Source organism: Asterias rubens, chromosome 4 (genome assembly GCF_902459465.1).
Source record: "Asterias rubens chromosome 4, eAstRub1.3, whole genome shotgun sequence".
In the NCBI taxonomy this organism is placed as follows: domain Eukaryota; kingdom Metazoa; phylum Echinodermata; class Asteroidea; order Forcipulatida; family Asteriidae; genus Asterias; species Asterias rubens.
Genome location: NC_047065.1, coordinates 12,846,142 through 12,869,326, shown reverse-complemented (window position 1 = coordinate 12,869,326; position 23,185 = coordinate 12,846,142). Strand labels below are relative to the sequence as shown.

Sequence of the window (23,185 nt, the reverse complement as noted above, 5' to 3'; positions counted from 1 at the left end):
TTCCTCTGTGCTGTACACACTAGTTTAATCATAGATTAAGGACAGATCTCTCCTTACTCTATGGTTTAATACAAAGCAAAAGGCTGCTCGTAGGCTTTGGATTTGCCCTTGTATGTCCGGGTCTGGCAGTGGCTGCTGAATGCATCAGACATTGCTAACCCCTTCAAAGGGTTTGTGTACTTTTAGTAGGATACAAACCCATTCAATTGGTTGAATGAGCGTGTGCGTGTATTTTGCGTCGAGCAATTCAACCAATAGAATACGTTCTCTTTGCACCGCTTTCGTTATTGCTGCAGCATGACTCGGCCTTTACAGGGTTTGAAGATAATGATGGTAAAAAATCTTCCCTTAAAATATTGCCGAGGTACTGTGGTTTTTGAGAAATGAGTAAAAAAAATGTCACAAATAATTTTCAGCACTGGAAGCATGTACAATGTACTAACCACTCTACTGGTATTTACTCGACTCTCATGAAAACATCAGTGATTTTCACCTTTTTTTTCTAAAAAACTTGAAGACCAATGAAGCTGAAACTTCTACAGGTAATCATATTACATATATTTTCATTCACAGTGCGAGTAGGGATTCATGTCATGTCCAAAAACTTGATCTACAAAATGTGATGGGTATATCAAAACATAAACTGGCCTTCAAAACAGAACAATGAGCACTTTGACACGCCCCTAGGGGGTGTGATAATAAAGCGCTATTTGGGAACCTAGAAAAGTAGCTGCACATAAATTTTTCACCAACTTCAAATGAATTGAAATATTCTCATCACACAGCGTTTGTTTTCAATGTACAAGTTTATTTTCCAGAATTCAGCAAGATATTAACTGATCCAATGCCCCACAATTATCAAAGTATATATTCACACGCTCATGAAATAGCAGTTGACACTATCTATGTGTACATGAAACAGCTGTTGATTGTGTTGTGACCTGAGATAAAGTTCAATGCTACAATTGTTTTATATAATACAACACATTTTTTACATTGCCAAGTCAACCTGCATAATACCATTAATGTTAACACTGCTAAACTCAAAGCTCAATTCAAGTGATGACACAAAATTACTCCACTATAGACCCTAAAAGCCAATACATGCCTGCAGTGCCACAATCCCTACGTTTGAGGTTACAAGTCTTGCTAACCAGTCAAGAAGCTTTGGGTTCATTCCCAAACAGTTTTGTGAAGAATACAATTTGTGCCACACGTAACTTTTGATGTACAACACATGTACATCTGTCAACAAATCATGCGAATCACAAATAGTTTGCCATATTAGGACCACTATATATTACTAGTTTAACCCGTAGAGCAGGGCCCCCGACAGCTGCAAGCTTGCGTGTGTACTGTGTAGATGCATTTACAACAAGCAGGCTGGCATAATTATACTGTTCATTATTCACAAACATGCATTCGACTAGCTTCCCTGGGTCGTCCCCGATCTACGTTCAAACAGCTTTGATGTCATTCCAAGTGCCCTGCTTGTGGATTGAGTCACTTGGGGCTGGCCCGAGGTGCACGACGTCACCATGAGTGGGTGAGTGATCGTTCAATTAGCTCAGGGGCTCACCAAAGTGAGCAACGCGAGGTCTACCCAGGGACGCTAATCGAACGCACTTAAAGTGGATGATGTTAAATGGACCAACAGTATGAGGGTCAATTAATACACTTTCTGATCTTCCGACTAGATTGTCCCTTTCTCCAAAAAGTTTCCTTTCTCCAAACACATCACATGAATGAAACCCCATGCCTGGAAACAAACCACCTAAATACTAATCCGACCAAAACGTTTAACACCGTTAAAAAATATATCAAAAGTATGGCTTGCCTTTTTGTTTTGCTTTTTAATTAATGAAACCTTTATTACCCTTCGTTTAACTTTGTACACTTTCACTCTCTCCTTTAATATTTACACTCCAATCGTGGCAGGATTAAATTTACAAAACAAAGAAGAAGAATTAAACCAAAACTATTCATGACAAATTATTACATTGAGGGCAGAATTTTCAGTCAAATACCTAGAAATGGAAATGCTTTAAAAATGTTTGCCAATTAAACAATCAAGCTGATTTTGTGAAAACTTGCGTACACAATAGAAAATAACACTCTTCGTTTTGTGAATGAACGTTCATCATGCCGTCCAGAAAGAAAACACATGAAAACATGAAATCATGTTGTGACTATTAAAATATTAACTGTTCAATTTATTTTACACATATTCATTGTCTTTGACCGAAAAACAAGATGGAGAGAAACGAAAGTTCATTCAATACACATAACAAACCAAACATAAAAATATCATACCTGTATTGAATATTCATTAACAAAAATGCATTATCAGGCCCGATACTTCATAGAGGCAAGAGAGGTTATGGCCTCCGGTGCCCCTTAAATAACCCAACAGAAATTTACAATTTACTTGTAGAGGTGCACTTTACCAAAGAAAACAAATGCGCCCCACCCTTGCCCTTTCAAAAACAAGCATCAGGTCTGCACTATTTTAAAAACACTCACAATTAACTCTAAATGAAATCCCAGCCAGAAAGAAAGAGACAACACTTTTGTGTAGATTTGGATGGAGAATAGTCTTGAACATTTAAAAAAAAAATGTAATCCACACAGAGACCACACAGGACAAAACTAAGCCCACGGCTAATAAAAAGTTCTTCTTATATTTGTACACAATTGTTGGAAAATTCTGTCACATCTGGATCCAATGCAATGAAGGACACAGAACACGCTGTGATAGATTTCTATAAACCTTTCAACGAGGGTTGCAGTAGCGTCGTGGTGAGGCTTGAATCTGGAAAGATGGCGTGGTAATTGGCGAGGGGGACAAATGCTGCTGTGATCATTTTGCCTGAGGGGAGATAAAAAGTGAAACAATTTAATTTTAAACAAACAGCTTTTACAACAGCAAAATATTAAATGATTATCATAATTTATCATATTTTTTCTTGTGGGGGGGGGGGTTGACATTGGCAAAAAAAGCTGTGTTAATACGCTAAATTTATCACTAAAATAAATGGTGCATAGATGGTAAACAACAGTAATTGGTTTTTTTCTTCTAAATCTGGGCTGCATAAGGTCTGTGAAGATGAATTTGTAAATGGAGGGAATAAGTGCAAGTTAGGTCAAATTATCTCAAAAATATTCTGACCTGCAAACCATCGCCCGTGGAGACTGTTGACCGCTGCTATGGCAACCTGAGGATTGGGACATTTCACGTAGCAGTTACCCTGTGGAGATGTACGATCAACATGGATGTGTAGGACCCCACCGTGTTTGTTACACTCTTCGATCACGTCATCTCGGATCTCAGTTTCCCAAGTAGATACGGTTTCGCTGGGGGAAAAAAATCAAACAAAATACACATGAGTTTTTTAAAAACGTACACAATGTACAAAGCATCATTCTCTCTTCATAATAATATTATTATTATTAAATAATAAGAAACAGCATTTATAAAGCGCATTACGAATCACCGATTCCTGAATGCGCTTAACAATAGAAATAAAAGCTAAAAACATGGGCAAATTGAAACACCTGCCCTTATTGTGGTCTGCTGGCCTAATGCCAGTTAAAACACCCGAGGACCAGTCAAAATTCTCTACAAATGGTCCGACTGGCTAGTTTAGTGTTGAAAAGCTTCCCTATCTTAAAATGAAAGTAGTGGACAAGTGAAAACACTGTCGGACCAGTGAGACACTAAGCTAACTATTCCTGTTGCCTTGTAAAAACATTAAGGGCAAACCCAGCAAAGGTTCATCAGAAAGGATAATCCTAATTGAGACTTGACTAAAAATTTGTTATGTTTCAGCCGATTGGAGAACAAAACTAAAGAGCAAATACACATGGTGCTGTAAAAAGGACAAGTAAAACATTAAAACAGCGACAGTGGAACCAGCTGTTAAAATATACAATACCAAGATAAACATTTACATATTGATGAAACAACACTGTACAAATGTTAATTGAAATTATAATATTAATCAATAATAGTTATTATAATTTAATACAAACAAGGCCAAGGTAATTGAAAATATAAAACACAAGGATACAGTTGAAAACCAATTTGATTCAATTCAAGACAACATTTGCGAATATCGCAGCGAAAACACAGTTGTGACGTAAAATTTAGTCTATGTATACCAAACAAAACAAAAAGCAATATGCCTGAGACTGTCAGATTAGGCCAATGTTTGTAGAAGACAGCCTAGACAGACAAACTACAAAGGAGGCAAGACAAACAGGTAAAAAAAAATAAACATAACAAAAGAAAATGAAAGATGTATATACTAGCAGGGCTTAAGTAAATGGCTGATGACATTGGAGCTGTGGTCGATTTCACAAAGAGTTAGGACTTGTAGCTTAGGACTAGTCCTAGGAGATACTAAAAACGTAAGGCTAGTCCTACGTTAGATGAGTAATTCGTCCCAACTCTAGATAAGACTAGTCATAACCCACCCCTGGACCGACTAAATGAGAACTATGCCGCACAATGGGAGAGGAGAAATCTATTCCCAAAGGAACATGGAGAATGAAGTAGGTGGACTTACGTTGTGGGATCAAACATATTGGACAACATGAAGCAAGGTGGGTTGGTTTGCTGCTCAGCGGGTGCTGCAGCCATAGTAGGTTGTTGTAATGCTGGTGTGACTTGATGAGCCAGAGCAGCGGCTTGCTGCTGGGCTGCTGCTAGCTGTGCCTGTGGGATAAAAATTGCAGGTCCGTTAAATGACGTCAGCTCCCTCGGCACTACAAGTAACTATAAATCGTTCAGTTCAGAATAAAAGTTAACCTTAGGAACTAGCAACTACTTTTTGACAATGACTAGAACAAAAGTTAAGGGCTACTGATGTGATGTGCAAATTTGACTGAAGCTCATCCCCACCCCATAGAAAAAGTACAATCTTGTTGCTGTTTTGGGGGGAATTTTGCAAGAGTTATATCAGGCATGATAGTTGGTGGTGAAAAAAAGGAATATCATTTTATCAAGGGGCTGTCCTGAAGTACACATGGTGTAGGCTTTAATAGACATTTCAGGCTATTGAATCACATCACAAAATATCTGATTTTTCCCTAGGGCAAATCAGTCTGAAGTAGGGAGAATATCATAACCCAATTATACTATTATATAATTGTTGCTCTTGACAGTTTGATTGTGGGAAACTTACATGCAGTGTAGCCTGGCTGACAGTGGCCAGCCCCCCTTGTCCACCAGCCCCAGGGGCAGCAGCGCCTCCAGCTGGCCCGATGGGGACCTGCCCCAGGGGATTGAGAGCTTCTACTACGGCATTGGGAAGCTGGAAACCAGTCCCTGAAACAGAGTTGGAAAAAGCACTTATTGTGAAATCGAAGACGAAGCGATCTTTCTGTAAAAATGTATATAAAAAGCGCCTTGAGTACCTTGTTGGTAGATATGTACGCTATTATAAGACTTCAATATTATATTTGATACTAATTATAATTAACCACACAAACAAACATCACAAAAAAGCCAATTAAGAAGTAAAAGAGCAATCAAATAAGTAATTAATACAAAAACATACAAGCAATACATAATATTTACCAAACTTAAAATACAACAAGTATATTGACAGGGTTCTCCCTATGCATAAGCTAGCACATCGGTCCGATACTCTGATTTGCATTAAAGGCAGTGGACACTATTGGTAATTACTCAAAATAATTATTAGCACAAAACCTTTCTTGGTGACAAGAAATGGGGAGAGATTGATAGTACAAAACATTGTGAGAAACGGCTCCCTCTGAAGTGGAGTAGTTTTCAAGAAAGACGTAATTTTCCATGAATTTGATTTCAAGACCTCAGACTTAGAACTTGAGGTCTCGAAATCAAGCATCTGAAAGCACACAACTCCATGGGTGATGGTGATTTTTCTTTCATTATTATCTCGCAACTTCGACGACCGATTGAGCTCAAATTTTCACAGTTTTGTTATTTTATGTATATAATGAGATACACCAAGTGAAAAGACTAGTCTTTGACAATTACTAATAGTGTCCACTGTCTTTAAAACAAATATTTAAACAAACATCAATTTCATTTTACAAAAAAAAATCCAAGAGAAAACCACACTCCAATTGCACAGTAGGGCATCTAGAACCTGGGAAAAAACCAAGTAGAAAACATTCTGAAGAACTCGTCTCAATAGAGCATGCTTCAGCCAAAATGTAAGAAAAAGTGTCAAGAATGACCTACATATTCATGGATAATGCATCATATACTTTTTACTTCAATAAATAATATTTAAAAACACCTCTGAAGGGGAAGAGATGGGAAATCAGAGTATAAAGAACATCAGAACTTGTATGCATATTTGGGGCATTATTGGACCAAAACATTTCACTATGTCAGAAAATCTACCCACCTTCAGCCAGCCGAGCCATGAGTTGCAGCCGACCTGTGGTGGTCAGCTCGATACCCGTCCTCTCCAGCTCGTCGTTGTCTAGCATGGACGCCGCCTGGGCATTTTCAGATCTCTCCGTTACATGGTTTACTTTCATTGGGCGGCCAGCAAGCTCAAAGCCATTCAGCTGGTCGAGGGCTCTCTTGGCATCATCGGCATCGTGGAACTGTGATCAAAGAAATAACGACTATCAAATACTGGGCTTAAGAAACTAACAACGCTTAGTCATGGTTAGGCCTGGGTGAATAATTCGACTATCCGGTTATCGGCGAATAGCAGGGCTCGAATTTCACGCTTGACCGCAGGCCCGAGGCCAGTGATTTTAGCTTCGGTCCAGTAAACTTTATAGTCTTGTGTGTTTTTTTATGCATATTAATTGAGTTACTATTACAAATAATTATATGAAATATATTATCTTTCATTAAAAAATGTATTTCAATCTCATTTAAAATAAAAGTTTTTGTTTTACTTGTCGTCAAATCAGTGTTCTGAGCACGCCTGCGGAACGTCAATCCGTCCTTTGTTCACGTGCATCACGCTGCATACAAGTTTTCCATTCAGTTTACTCATGCCCACACCTTGTACATCTAGTCTCAAACCATTTATGTTTATGCACCCGGGGAGTGAGCGAGCGGGGACGAGGGAGTTATGTTATTGGTACCCGGCGCGGCGGCACACCTTAGTACAGCGATGTTTGTTTACCACTGACCATGTGTAAAGTCTGATACCTTACAAAGGAGTGTTGAATTTGCATTAAAAAGGTCTGGTTGCTATACCACACATCCCTGTGTTGCATGGATTAAAAGTAAGGTCTTGTTGCCAAACGTCTTGCTAAGTATGGCTACCAACAGTGATGAGCTTCTGACTACTGCTGTCAAATTTTTGGTCAATCTTTTTATGACGATCTTTTTATGAATGCTGCACGTTGCAGTGTTTTGTTGGTGATTTGCCTGTCAAATCGGAATTGTTTTTTTGAGGCGGCGAGAATGATGTGAAGTAGGTATATGGAACTTTATTGATTGGGTTTCACAGCAAAAAAAAACCTCCTAAAGGATGAAAAAGGCCTGCTGTTCTATCGTGTTAATTTTTTTTTTCCTAACAAAATTTTGGTCTTGTAAAAAATCTTTCGGTCCAGTAAAAATTCTGAGCAACAAGCCCTCCGGTCTTGTGGATTTTTCCCCCAAATTCGAGCCCTGGAATAGGTTTTCCTATCCGTAACCGCGAATGCCTTTTTTTCTTAACCGGATATCCGCAATGGGCGCGAATACCTATTTATAATCCGGATAGTCCTGTAATTACAACCAAGTCACCGGATATTCTTTAATATCCGGATATTCTTTAATATCCGAATATTCGCGGACGTCGGGCGACAATTAATAGGAATGTTTTGTTTGAATCCTTATGAAACTTCTATTAAGACAGCATAAAACAGCATAAATTAAGTAGCAACTATGCTCACCTCCGTGAAGAGTTTAAACAATGACATTTCTGACGTAATTTGTTCAAAGGTTATGAAAGTTTTCTTTCATGTAGAGTTAATAACGATCAAAAGAAAAAGCAAATCGCCATCTTTAAATTAGATCCGGTTATTTTTATGAATGAATCGAGTGACACTGTCTAAAACTAATATCAATCCGCCCATAAGATCTAATTCACAAACGAACAGCGCCCTCTAGCGGCAAAAAAAATATTTTTTATTTTTTTTTATTTTTTTTATTTTAGAAAGCGCCCTCTAGCGGCGAAAAAACTATCCGGTTAATTTCGGATAGTTGGCCAGCGGTAACCGAGCACCAAAATTTCACTATACTTGCAGAGTTGCAAAGTTACAGATGCGGTGACAAGATGCTGTATTCTAATTAAAACACACACAAATATAAACTACAAATCAAAATGAAACAGATAAAAAATTAAAGTTTATCCATTCTGCCTGAATTTAACCGTTAAGTGACCATTAAGTTCTGTATTATCAGCACAGTTTGCACAGACATCAATAAAATAGACTGAGTTCACATCAGAAATTGTTCATCCCTATAAAAGCTTACCGTAATGAAGCCATATCCTTTGGAACGATGAGTTTCGCTGTCCATCATCAACTGTATGTTGTCAATCTATATGACGGAAACAAAAAACACAAGCTATGACTAATCTCTTAGGAAGAATAATTGGAACCATATCAAAATCAGATACTGTTTCATGGTGTTTAAATCTAGTTGGTACACCTAAATATTCTTAGAGGAATGATGAACAAAGAACTTAAACTAAATTCCTAAAAGTCAATGTGGTTTGGGGCATCTACGGCACACTGTTTGAGTTTACTTCCATGTCCCAACTGTTCTGGGTAAAAATGATTATAGGCAAGTAACCGTCCTAGTGGTTTGTTCTGTAAAGGCCCGGTCACACAGGCCCCGATAACGAGAACGAACAAATTTTCAATCCACACCCTCAATTGGTTGAATAAGCAAGTCAACCAATAGAATGCCTTCTCTATGCGTTGTTATCATTATCATTCTCGTTATGGGACCAGGATTTAAGCTTATGGTTGTGCAGTCAAGGTTACCTTGCTGGGTTTGGAGCTATGGATTGTTGGTAAATGCAAACTATGTTGTTCATCGTTAACGATGAACAAAACTATGTCTCACCTTTCCAAATGGTTCAAAGATACCCCTGAGCATCTCCTCTGTGATGTTGTAGTGAAGTGAGCCGACGTAGAGCCTCATGGGGCCAGCTCCGCCCTTCTGCAGTGTCTGGTTGCTCTGGGCGAGACGGTTCTTCTCTGCCTGGGAGGGCTGAACGATGATCGGTACACCCATCAGCTTCTGGTTGTTCAGACCCATGGCCTAGAAAAAAAGCAACATAGGGAATTCTTAGCCAACTGAAAACAAAAACTTGTTAAATCATTCACACAAAAAAAGACTTTCCCTTTGACAAATTATTAGCTTCAATCAGAAAGCTCACAGACTATGAAAAATACAAGAACAAATCATCCAGTGAGAAAATTTGTCGAGAAAAACACAATAAAGTTGAAGACCCTTTAAAACACCAATGCTTACTTGGATTGGTGAAATCAAAAATAGGGCCTGGCGTAGCCTAGCGGACAAAGCACCAGACTCTCGCTCTAGTGTTTCTCTCCTGCAAAGTGTCAGCCCGAGTCCCTGACATGGCTGTTCCGACTACTTTGCCAGAGCAGCTAATAAGCACAAGAAGAATATCTATTGGTGAAACCAACTAGCCGTGCTTGCTTTGCAAAGAAATCACTTTTGCTTATGAGAATTTCAGTCGACTTTTCTACTCACCAGAGGGACGGACTCATCTGACATGAACTCGACGTAGCCGATACCCTTAGAACGCCTTGAGTTACGGTCTGAGATGATCTTAACATCACGTACCTGTCGACAAATAAAACCCAAACATTTCACTTTCAAACAGTCAGCTTAATTAATATCTCCAAGAAATTTGGCATAAAAAATCAAATTACCTTACGACAACCCAAGTTGAATTTTATTTTATACACTGAGTAAAGGGAATGGGCCCAACTGCAAAGCTTGCTGTAAAGAGGAAATCGATGCTTACGTAAAGCAAATTCTGCGGTAAGCAGAGTCGTGAATATTTAGACCACATTTTTTTTGTCCTTGAATAATTTGTTTGTGTGGGTTGATACCAACAGCAGTCGTTACTTGCAATGCAATTCACCTAGTCACTGAAATATGCCCAAAACATTCATGCATGCATACAGACACCATTGGTTGACACGTTAATTACTTGTGCAGTAGGCAGCTGCATAAACCCCTGTGTCGTGCCACCATCAGCCTGATACAAAAAGGCCTGATGATCCCTCAAATTCGCAAATGAGTATTTATAGTGGGCATGCGCGATGTACAGTTTACATCTTTCATAGGAAGGGTCAATGAAGCTACAGTGACACAGCTGCTCTGGATTGCTTTGGTCTTCGTGTGTTTACCTTGCCAACCGACGAGAAGAATTCTTCCAAGTCTTTTGCCCTGACTCGTTGTGATAGCTGCATGACAAACACTGTTCTGGCATCCCTAGTCTCTGCAGGAAGCTCAGTGTCCTTACTAGAATGGGGGATGTAAACAAATTATCACATTACCAATTAGTACATTAGAAAAAAAAACATTTATATAAAATTAACACGTGTTCAAGTGTATCAAACATTGTTTGAATTGGCAAAATTATTCATAGACACAAGATTTCAAGTCTTATTTAAAATTGATCATACTTGCAGACCATAATTTTAAAGGAGCGCGATCGCGCTCGCGCTCCTCCGCGCTCCTTAATGTTTTCCAAGGAGAGCAAAAAAAAGCGCTCCTTACAAATTTAACAAGAGCATGTTTTTTCAATACCCTAATTGTTGATTAAAATAAGCCGCTTGAATCTCGGAGTTTATAAGCCTGCTGCCACTTGAATGTTGCGAGTTGGCAGTGGCAAACGAGTCCTATTATAGTCTGCTCTGACTGTGTTTGCGTGCGCGCGTGCTTGATGATTACCGCAGCCGGTCACACAGACGAATGTGAGCGATTCCACACTGGTTGTGTTTTTGCGCGCACGTGCTTGATGTTTACCGCAGCCGGTCACACAGACGTATCTGTGTGGGGCCTATAGAATTCCACACTGGTGGGCGGGCTCTTACACTAAAGAGTGGTACCGCAAATACACGCTCATGATTGGTTAAGTATTTTGTCATGATAAAAGTATGCCGTAAAGGGGGGGGGGGGGGGATCTCCGGCCACCTGGCTGGACAAACGCATTTTGGAGTAAAAACAATTGAAAGGAACTGGGATCATGCACAGTAAACTACAGTAAGAGCCCCATGCTGCTCGACGTGAAAATTTTGTTTGCTTATGCTGGATTATGACATCAAGATGTCAAGTGTTCAATTATCAACATTCTTGAGGTGGAATTTGGAAAGTTATGGTTACGAGACGGCACCAATAAATGACAGGGTCATGGTAACCAAAATTTGGTGTAAGGTTTGTCGGACATATATCGACAAAATCAAGCAGGATAAAAGAATTCGTGGACAAGCCCAAGACATGAGCTAGATAGAACGCCAAGGGACAGCCGACCGGAACTACTCCCATTTTGTGCATTTCGTCCGATACTTTTCGTGGATTCATGAAAACATCGTCAAATAATTATTCTCAAGATATACCTGCAACTTTAAACACTTTTACAACCCCACAGTGATAAAAAGGTACACTGATTCGAATAATAAATACTTGTTGCTCACAAAAACGCTGTTTTAATGGCGAAAATGTGTGTCAAACTTCATAAAAAATGTCCCGCTGAATTACACACAAAATGGTGGCCATTGAGAAAGTTTTCGCCGTTACGTCATGAACTTGGGTCTCACTCGGGCCCACACAGCTTTGACGTCAAAGCTAATCATACGCACTGGGGATGGTCAGATCTGGGTCGACCCGGGAAATCTAATCGAACGCACCCGCAAGTAATTGTATGCCCCCCCCCCCCCCCAACCCAAAGGATATTTTTGGCTCCAATTCAAGTCCCGCCCGCCCAGCTCTCGAGCCCAGCCCTCAAACCCCTCGTACATTTTAAATAGCGCCATTGCAACAACTACTGCCAGCGCGCGTCCTTCATTCTTGGCGCTTGCAACGCCGGTCCAATCACAAGTCACATAATCGCGTACTGATGCATATGGAAGATCCCGCGTACTACCCATTGTATGCAGATATTTTTCCAGACCAATCACAAGCACACATGGTGTTGTAGCTCATGCATATGGATAAGTTTGCACTGTGTATAATAATTATGTACTGCATGTCCAGTACAAGTGTACAAAAGTATGGCCCGTGGTCGGCCCTGTGTGCAGTATGTGAAGCTGGCCGTACCAAGGCAGGCTAATCAGTCGCGGTCGTTTTGTGGCGCGATCGACGATCGGCAGCAGTCGGTGGTTCCCCACACTGCTTCATAATACCAATACGGATTACGCTGACGTACATGTACACACTACGGTGCCGATGTGCACAGCCACAGACAAGAATGTTTCTTTGCTCTGGAGAGAGCTACAGACAACTACAGTATTAAACAAGCCCCAAGAAATAACAAAATAATTGAAAAATAGCGGACACAGTTTTTCTGTTATCTTTAGGCAAATTCACAAAAGATAATTACTATAAAGTTAAGACAATTTCATTCTCTGCCATATTTTGTACTTAGGCCTATTCTTTTTTTTCTCAAAGGGTGGCAACATTAACAGCGGATAAGCAAACTTTTTATTTTTAGGGGGGGGGGGTGCCTGGGGGATATACATAATTGTGGGGTCTATTTAATTTATCGAAACATTCATTTTGATTGCAAAAAAGTTGTTTCATGATTAAAGTAAACTCATTAAATTGAGTAAGAAAAAGTTAAACAACTGGTGAACTTTGTGTTCATTTTCTTGAGTACGTGTTCATTAAACTTGGGTTTTGTTAGCGAGAGCAAAACGCTCTCCTTAATTCATTTTCTTGAATTAAGGAGAGCAATTTACAGCTCTCCTCGGATTTATTAAAATGAAGGCCTGTACTTGTTGATTCACTTTTGACTGCATTACAACTTTGAATCAGTTTGTCATCAAACATTATTTAATTGAAATTAACCCATGTTTGAACCCACTGCTATGTCTCGCTGACGGGGTGTCAAAAAACCCACTTGTTTCCCAGCGGAATTCTCAAAGAACACAGTAATCAGACTGCCACAAAATACCACACCTTCTGTATTTGTTGATTACTGCAAAAAACTCCTTTTAAGGGATAACAGGTTGCAGGTTAACCCTACGTTGGGTGCATGGGCATCTTTCATTTGTCCAGCTACATTTATTTGGAAACTTCAAGTCTTGTGTACGGTGGACTTAGACTCCACAATTTCCTCTGGACATGAGAGTGCACTAATAGCGGCGTGTGGACTTTGGACTTAGTTTCAGTTGGGCAGGAGAGTATACCCCTAGTTCCTTGCTCTAGAAAAAAATAGACCTCAGTAATATTTCAGATTTCCGTTCTCTCTTAAGAGTTTGAATTTACCTTGGGCTTGAGCTCCGCCTCTTGCCATGGTGTTCTCTGCTCTTGGATCGACTTCTTCTCCAATGAAAGGGATCATTGGGGCTGCTGTGTCGCTCTCTGCTGCGGCTACGCCTTCGGCGTGGACCTGCAGGGGGCGGTGACCTGCTCCTACCCCTCCTATCGCGAGTGCTGTAACGATCAACACAAACTACAGTTTAGAATCTCACGAGGAAAACAACACAGAATGAGACCTAGAAAATGAGAGTCTAGATGTCAAGACTCTACTTTGCATCGGACATGGCCTCAGTTAAAGACCTGGCCTCATAGTCAAAGACCTACACACAGGTACCATAGACTGCCAGAAAGTACCTTACACTCTAAGCTAGCATTGGGATACATGGGGTTCTATTGTTTGTACAGTCTGACACTGGTACTACAGACTGCCACAAAGTACCATACCTACCAGGCATGCATTGGGTGCATGAATTTCTACCAGTTGCTTAGTTTTACACTGGTACCACGGTCTGCCACAAAATACCATACTTTCAAGGCTAGCGTTGGGTGCATGGGTTTATTCCGTTTCTAAAACTGGCACTGGTACCATAGTCTGCCAAAACCTACCATACCTTCCAGCAGGCCTGATTGCCTCCATGCCCCCTGGTAATTGACTTGGTGCCCTTGAAATGCTCCGATATTTACACTTTCCTCAAAGGGTGGTGCCCTTTACCAATGAGAAAATGTCTAGGTGCCCCTACCCTTTCAAACACGAATCATTGGGTGCATGGCTTTCTACTGTTTGTCAGTTAGGCAGGAGGGCGAATCAAAAGTAATGGAACAGACAGCGTTACTATCCAGCACTTATTTACCCAATTGATTATTTTAGTCGTTGTCTTATAAAATCACATGGGGCCAGTTGATAAAAGCTTACGATTAAAACAAAAGCCTTGTCACTAATTCTATAAGGAGTAAAATTACTGTGAATGCTCAACTTACTTTCCATATCTGCCAATTCCTCGTCCCCTGTATGGTTCTCGGTCACGATCCCTCTCTCTGTAGCTGTCAACGCGGGATGACCCCCTGTCCCTGCTGCGACTACGGCGTTTCCTCTCAGGCGTGCGACTGCGGCGTCTGCTGCTACTGCTGCTGCTCTTCTTACTGCTGCGTTCCTTTTTTGGACTTCGGCTGCGACTGCGGCTTCGGCTGGTTCTTTGTCTGGTTGGATCATTTGTGGCAATGGTTACTAAGTTAATGGTTACATCATTTTCAATGCAATACCAATAGATCAAAGATTTCTAAAAGGCAACTACAAGGGGAAAAGTCAGCGAAAATAACGAAAGGATGAACAAATGGGTTAAAATTACACCAGTTTGGGGATTTTGTTTTGGTAGATCTTTTTCAGATGATGTAACTTGCAGAGTGTACTTTGACAAATATATTTATTTAAAGGAGTAAATTTGTAAGTGCATGAAACTGACTAGTTAGCTTCAACATTAAAGTACTCAGTACTTGTTATTCTGTTCAACTGTTTTATTAATTGCGCCATGAGTGTCGTGCCTTGCGGGACAAAAGTGCTTTATTATTTATTATTACACTAAACTTCTAACTTCTTTATTATGTGATCATAAGAATTTTTTTGTGGGAGTTGAAATTTCAACACAACTAACAACATGGGAGTAGAATTACAATCCAAGTACACTTTACGCTTTGGATGGGACACAGAAACCCAACAATATCACACATTCTGGATTTGACTTCAAACACTTCGCCAGCTAATGGCACATTTTGATCATTAGTGATAGTTGGGCTTGAACCCAATGTAGGCTCAGACATCGGTTTGCAAGGGTGGGGGGGCCAGTCGGAACATGTCCAGTACCCGTTATGAAGACGTCCAACCTTGGATCTGCCGAAAGTGGGCACTGCTCAGCACACGCCAATGGGCTAAGTCACTTTAAATCTGCGACAACAAACATGTAGCCCAGGTCAGATAATTGGTTCAAATTAAGGCAAAAAGAACAAGTAATTTTAAATCCTGTTAAACTATGACTGTATTGAAATGAAATATCGTCACTGCTTCCCTACAAAACAGCAGACATCAATCAACACTTTATAGTTTTATGCAGTCATTTTCAAAGTACACATACCATTTGGAGTTAAAAGAAAACGCCGATTAAAGATCACAAGTGTACGACTTACCTTTAGTACACGCTGCGTAAAACAGACCTGCTCAAAAACAGAGAGTGCATCATTTTCTACAAAAGCCCACAAATTTCAATGCAAATCTCAATTCCTTCATCAATTATATCTTGATTATCTATAAACGCCCAACCTGCTACCAATTTCATCCTTAGTACCTAAATTGCAGTATTACCATACAGTCATAGTTTAACAGGGAGAAGATGATTATAAAGGGAGAGATGTTTGGTACTTACTTCTTTTTCACGGAGGGTTCCTTCTTCTCGGTCAAGCCGTTGTTGGTCGTCTCTTCCTATGATCATCCAAAATACAACAGCATTATGGGTAACACCAGCCGACAGCAGATTTGGGTAGTGTGTAGGGTTTCATTTAGGAATGACGGGGACAAGGGGGGAACACAGTGAAGGAGGAAAAGGGGGAGGAAAAAAAGAACAAATGCACATCAATAACCAAAAACAAAAACATTTTTGCAAACTTTGTGGCCCAATAACACAACTCTTCAGCACAAAGACTGTGGGTGGTTTTGACGTGTTTTGGGGGAGCGTTTATGTGCAGCAACGGCCATTTCAATGTATACTTTTTGGTTTGAGAGCTTTTGTTTCTGCTGTCCATGCAAGTGAAACAACTCCTTCTTGCTTTTTGGGGGGGTTACACGTAATTGCTAACTGGACTTGCCATTAGCAACTTACCGTTATACAAATCCTGGAAAATCATCACTTGATAGTAATCAATCTAAAACAGTAAAATGAAAACTTTGAGGACAAGGGACTCTAAACAAATACTTTCTTTCAGTTGATGTTTGAATTGATAATCTTATTTATACTGATCAACAACAAAATATTGATAATGATAATATCAAGGCATACTATAAATTTGTCCATAAAAGTATCCAAAATTAAATTATGATAATAAACTCTGAACGTTTGGGCGGATGAATTTGTTATTGTTCTAAAGGGCTTAAACATGAATGAACAAAACATGTTGATTTTAAATTGGGACAAACCGAATTTCTGCATATGATTATAACATGATAATCTGTTTCATGGGGCTCGGGACGGGGGAGTTTGTTAATCAGATAAATTGAAGATCTTAGAAGGTAGAGACTCCATGAAGATGACGCTAAACACCAAGTTTCCTCCAAGGCTGGTGATGACTTTTTCTCATAGCCTACGGCAAGAGGGGATGGGAGAGCTTTTAGTGATATTGCCTCATATCTGGACGCAGTGGTATAAGATTTCACCCGACCCCCCCCCCAAACCAACCCTTCTGAACACCCTTTCAAAATGACAGCCACTATGAGTTCTTAACCAACTCCCCCCCCCCCCCATTTAACCATTGGCTGTTTAAACCTGGACCTAATTTCACAAAAGCTTGTTTAGCAGAAACGTCTGCTTAGCAAAGTTCCCAGTATAGACAGGCGTTCCAGTCAGAGCAATTGCACAATATGACTTTTTGGCTGGTAACCTGTTTTTGCTTTAAAAAAAGTTTTCTGTACATTAGCTTCATGAAATTGGGCCCAGCAAACATTACACATAATATCTATTATGTTTTATTATTTGGAATAGTCCGTTTGTTCTCGGTGAAAATTATGTTGCAATACAAATCACTACGGTAATCGAGATCTCATCTTTGTGCTTTGTGAAAATTACCCCTTGACTACGAACCTAATAATGTTGAGTACCTGTAGTCAATATGTTTTACTTTTTATTAAGTTTTTCTCCCAAGTAAACATTGTCTTAAATGCTATCAATCAAATAGACTGCCCACATCAAAAAGACTGCCTAAATCAACTACTTTTAAAATATTTGCACAATTGAACAATGAAATCAAACCATGCTTCTAAAGTATTTTTGGTTATTATGTCGGAATCAAGTGTAGAAATCAAGCTCAGTAAAACTATCTACTCACAAATGTCTAAATTCTATTTGAGAAGAAAAAATACCTAAATTATTATTCAAAAGACCACCTTTTTATTTGAAATACCATTGAGGTTTCAGTTCAAATTTCATTCCCGTGGGGAATGGGAGCTAAGCGTGTACTCTACCTCTGTCAACATGGACCCATTGCTGTGGAGTAAGCCTATGGAGGTCTATAAATAAAGAATGAAATTGACACTTTTACTTAAATGAATGAAATGTCCCAACGTCAAAAAAAAAAAAAATCATATAACTACTTTCAAAGAGGTATGCTTCAAGTGCATGTCTATGGGCACCAATCCCTACCCAAAACAAGGAGCAGGGGAGGTTGGTGGACGCAAGGGTTGCCAGAAGAAGTCCCAACACTGTTAGGGACTGGACAGGCGGAAACCCCTTCTCCCCAACACTGAAGACAGACACAGCTCCCCGCCTTTCCCAGCGTCTGCCATGGTGCCCCAGCGTTTGCCATGGTGCCCCACTGCCCCTTGGTCAACAAGTGGAACGAATGAGCGAGTTAAAGTGCCTAACATTGGAAAAAAATCACACAAACTGGGCACTCTCATGTCTGCATCTCATGTTAAACCAATTGATTGAGAAACTTATCAGTTAAAATTTACAGAAAAGTTTTTAAGTCTTTACTGAAAAACACGATTGACATTAACCACTTTGTGTTGAGTAAATTTACCTCATTATTTTTGTATGGAGCTTCCAGGAGAGCCTCAACGTCAAAATCATCCGCTGTATAAAGGGCCATTGTGACAAGCAACTGCGCCCTGCTGAGATTAAAAAGGGGGGGGGTGAAACTTTGATCACTTGTTGAAATAATATTCATGTTGAAACCAAAAGATAATATACAGAAAAAATGCACAAGATAATATTTTAAGAGCAAGCTGTAAAACAAAAATATAATGTGGTATGTGGGTAGGTGGAAACTGGAGGTACACTAGCCCCATTCAAAGAACAATCTGTGCCATACCCGACTGTGCATGCAACCAAATCACTTTTCTGCAAATTCCCTTTCAAACTTTGCCCAATATTTGTGCAAAATGGATGTCGGACACTTCGCACCTTTGCCACTTCTACCCTGGACACTTCGTACCTTCGGGACACTTCGTACCGAAACCAAATTGGTCACTTCGTACCATCAGCTGAGTCACTTCGTAACCCTCAAAGTTGTTTGGGGGCTGACTCCGCCTACCCCTTTTGTGACGTCAATTTAGGCAGACTTTGCCTGCAATGCGTATAGTAAACACACGTGCAAAGTACATGTACTCCAAGTCGTGAGTTGGTACATTTAAAAAAGTGTTTTTCTGCATTCAGCAGCAACACACCTGGTCGGCATTGCCGGAAAAAAACAAAAATTTTTTTTTTGAAACGTACAAACTCACGACTTGGTCCATACATGTACTTTGCAATTGTGTTTACTCTGTGATTACAGGCAAAGTCTGCCTCGATTGACGTCACGAACAGCGCCCTCTCGGGTCAGGGTCTACTCTTAAATTTGTAAATAACATAAGAACTGATTTTTTAAAACCTTAGTTAACTGTTTATTCACATTCCACTCATCAAAACACATATATTAGTGACAAAAGCTTTATTTTAAAAAAATACCACTTCCAGGTGACTTTAAATACTTAATTTATGCTGTTTTAAGCTGTCTTAATAGAAGTTTCATAAGGATTCAGACAAAATATTCCTATCAGTTGTCGCCCGACGTCCGCGGATATTCAAGAATATCCGGTTACTTGGTTGTAATTACAGAACTATCCGGTTTATAAATAGCTATTCGCGCCCTATGCGAATATCCGATTAAGAAAAAAAAGGCATTCGCGGTTAGGCCAAACAAAATAATATATGTGTTTCCTATTCCACGGCCAAAAAATTAGGGTCGGTAGGGACGAAAACACATTTTATTTTGTTGAATAATATTATTGCTTCAAAACTTAGGGTAGGAACCAATGTTAAAAATATTTTTGCCCTTGCATGTAAATTCAACGATGTCCAAGTTCGACTCGAAAATCTCTTAAAATGACACAGAAAATAAGCCCCAAAAAGCAACCGTTCCGAGGTCTGTAAATTTCACGTAACACAAAAGCAGATTCTACGCCTGTAATCGTTGTTACTTTGCGTGCGGCAACAAAATACAAGAAACATTGAACGCTAGAGGTCGTTTTGGAACAATGCAATACAGTGAGATAAAACGCCCTCTATTGGTAAAATCTACGCGAACCGGCAATAAACGCATTGAGACAAGACTCGACGTGTCACGTGGGAATTTTAGCTAGCTTCCAGGCGGCGCAAATGCGAGGGCGTAGTGCAGCTTGTCGGCGTACATCGCTCAATCAACATCTGTTGTGCAATCTCAAGATTGAGCAGTGCAATTAACGGATTGCTAGCATTACGAACTCGCACATGTAAATGCATGCTGCGACCTCCCAACACACGCTACACACGTCGTCCGTCAGTCGTTGCAATACTAGTACTTGATCAACCATGGATCAACAACGTCTTTTCTCGTAAGAAAATGTGTATTTTCTTATGCTTTATTATAAATGTGAAAACATTTTAGAAAAAAAGAAACATCAAATATAATAACGTTAAAATCGTGCGGTATTTTGTCAAACGGGGAGTGGGATCGGGGTTGTTTTATTTGATTTTGTCTGTAAATGTATAAAATTCCGTAGGGTCGGCGTGTTTTTCTAGGGTCGGTCGGGTAACCGGAAACACACATATTATTTTGTTTGGCCTTATTATGGATATGAAAACCTATTCGCCATTAACCGGATATTAACCAGGCCTACGAAAGTGGCAAAGGTACGAAGTGTCCTGACACCGTGCAAAATGAGTTTCCTATTGACGTAGAGCAACAAATGTTCCAATCTTGATTCTTGGCTGATTGTGCCCAACTCTTTTGCACTGATACCTGAAACCTTGAACTATCTGACCGTGACCTTTGTGGAAAACTGGATAACTTTCCGTATGGCACCACCACTTTTTCATTCATTTTTACAATTTTACAAAAAGGATATTCTTATTTCAGAACGAATGAAAAAGTGGATAACTTTCCGTATGGCGCCACCACTTTTTCACTCATTTTTACAAAAAGGGATTTATCATTGAGGTAAATAAGATACTATATTATTTCATATCGGATGAAAAAGTGGTGGCGCCATACGGAAACTTTTCCGAAAAAGTGGTGGCGCCATGCGGAAACTATTGCTGGTTCTGAATCCTGCCAGTGCCACCACTTTTTCAGTATCTTGTTTACTCAAATGGGAAAAGTTTCCATAGGCCTATTATAAAAATGACCCCACCACTTTTTCATCCGAAATCGAATAATATGATGATTCTGATTATGAATTAAATAGTATTTCTAGTATCTAATTTACAATTACTGCAATAAAAAAGCTATGAGATATCCTTTTTGTAAAAATGAGTGGAAAAGTGGTGGCGCCATACGGAGAGATATCCCTCAAATTATATTTTTTCATTGGTAAAAATTTGTGGAAAAAATTCGTGGCAGATATGCAAATCTTTCCCAGGCAGAAAAGAAATTGTTTTGAAGCCATCTCTATTCCTAGAAATTTCGAGATTGATTTGATTTTCAATCCTTTTTATCTAGGGAGACAGAAAACCATCCAAACTTTCAACTATATCATATAAATTCCTTAATATTGCTAGATGTTGGATATAATTCAATTTTAATATTTTAACGACATTCACAGCGAATTATCGTGCATTACCGCGAACAAATTATGATGGAAACTCACACCGAGTGCACGTATCACACACGTACTCAACGATTTATTTTCATGACGCCCGAGCTCGCTCAAAACACTCAACCAAATATCCCCCAAAACATCGTTCTTTTGTCATCTATTGAAAAGAAAACTCTGAAGTTTAACTTACCGATATTTATTGAATCGTTTAGGAAATCTAAGTCTCTCTTAAAGATGCAATTACTGTCTGTTTCGGCCGCTGCAAATTCGTATCTCGCTCAACGCTTTCGCTCACTCTGTTCTCGTTTTTGAGTAGCATTCAAAATGGCTGATTGCACTATATACTATGCGCATGCGTGAGTGTGACGTCACAGTTCCAGAAACTACACTTGTGAAAATCTTTTGGGTTTTTGTTTAGCGTGACGGGTTTCCCCGAGCTTCGCCAAGAGTAAAAGGAGAATTTTAAAACCAAAATTTTAATCTAAATAAAAAATGTATGTATAATTGTAAAACAAAAAAGACATTAATAATTATTTAATTATTTGTTTACATCTTGTTTACAACGTTAGCGTGACGGGTTTCCCCGAACTTCGCCAGGAATTAAAAGTTTTTTTTTTTTTTTTACAAAATATTTTGTTTTATGTATAATAGTTTACTAATATTTGATTATTTGTGTACATCTTGTTTGCAATGTTCTTAGCCCTAAATCAATGAAACGTTATGCCACAAGTCGGGCAAACGCAGTGCGGTGGTGGTACACGGGATACGGCCCAGGTGGAACAACTGTCATAAATATGAATATTTTTAAAAGTTGTTGTAAATTTGGTACACTTAAGAAAGTGCTTTTGTTTTTTGGACGAATGCCTAAACAACTTCTTATTGTATTCCTTCAATTGTGTTGTATACTGAATTGATAATTAATTACGACAGACATGGCACTTGAGTGTAAGCTATTTTTACCTCCATGATGTAACATAAGTCTACATCATCGCCTTATTTTCAAACCACCCTAAATCCAAATCCAACCTGTGAAAACGTGGTGACCATTATTTTTTTTTTTTTTTGCTTTGACTCCGGTTTTGCGTCAATTTACATGCACTATTTCGATTGCAAACGGGTTATTTTTTAATTTCAGGAGATATAATTTATTTGTTCAACGCCAGTCGATTCACAAGAGGGCGCTTTATCAGATTGAATTTTTACACAAAAACACTAGTGCACCATACATATAAAAAAAATTATTAGCAACCGATGTTTTTTTTTTAACATCCTAAAAAGCCTATTGAAAACCAATCAAACATGATTTTGAATCACAGGTTCTCATATTTGGTTTAAATTTGTGTCAGGTCGTCCCGTCCGGTTGGTTTGAATTTTGCTTAAAATCACACCCCCCCCCCCCCCCTGGCCCCCGCCCCAAAAAAATTACAAAAAAAAAACGCGTGGCACGCGATTCTGTCCCCCAGAGGTGTCCCCCACATGTTAAACCGTGGGTGCGTTTGTTTAGCTTCCATGGGTCGACCCCGGTGTATGGCGGTTGTTTTTTTCTAGGACGAACGTGGGTAATTATCTGCACACGTTCGTCCTGGAAAAACGAAACACCACACACCGGGGTCGACCCGGGGGAGCTAAACACCCCGTGTACAAACTTCTTCCAATAGTGCCCTCTTTTGAAACCTCCTCCTCCAGCCCATGTTAATAATTTCTTATGGGAGAAAGATCTCTGAAGGACAGACTCCTGTGCGATACCCCGAATTCGGGTTTTTCCCAAACCGACTTGCTGTCAGTTTTCATACAGAAGCACTCTTCCAATTCCAACGCCAAAAAGGGAAACTCGGTGGTAAGTAGCCTTACCTTGCACAACTGCACAATCTATTGACCCCACAAGAAGGCAAGTTCTG

At 39.6% G+C, this 23,185-nt stretch overlaps 1 protein-coding gene across 3 annotated transcripts; it reads right to left on the bottom strand.

Moving 5' to 3' along the window:
* Positions 1 to 787: 787 nt before the first annotated feature.
* Positions 788 to 21,608, bottom strand: LOC117289548 (RNA-binding protein 39-like). 3 transcript variants are annotated; one of them, XM_033770696.1, is made up of 15 exons: positions 21,478 to 21,608; positions 18,254 to 18,344; positions 17,697 to 17,741; positions 15,889 to 15,944; positions 14,453 to 14,671; positions 13,481 to 13,648; positions 10,399 to 10,513; positions 9,734 to 9,826; positions 9,080 to 9,277; positions 8,483 to 8,548; positions 6,402 to 6,606; positions 5,187 to 5,329; positions 4,569 to 4,717; positions 3,170 to 3,354; positions 788 to 2,869 (listed from the first exon to the last, which is right to left on the bottom strand). In XM_033770696.1, the coding sequence occupies exons 2-15, from the start codon at positions 18,320 to 18,322 to the stop codon at positions 2,763 to 2,765; spliced, it is 1,818 nt and encodes a 605-aa protein (XP_033626587.1). In that variant the 5' UTR covers positions 18,323 to 18,344; positions 21,478 to 21,608; the 3' UTR covers positions 788 to 2,762. The 3 variants fall into 3 exon arrangements, with proteins under 3 accessions (XP_033626587.1, XP_033626588.1, XP_033626589.1); XM_033770697.1 differs by having other exon boundaries at positions 18,254 to 18,341; XM_033770698.1 differs by lacking the exon at positions 17,697 to 17,741.
* Positions 21,609 to 23,185: the final 1,577 nt, after the last annotated feature.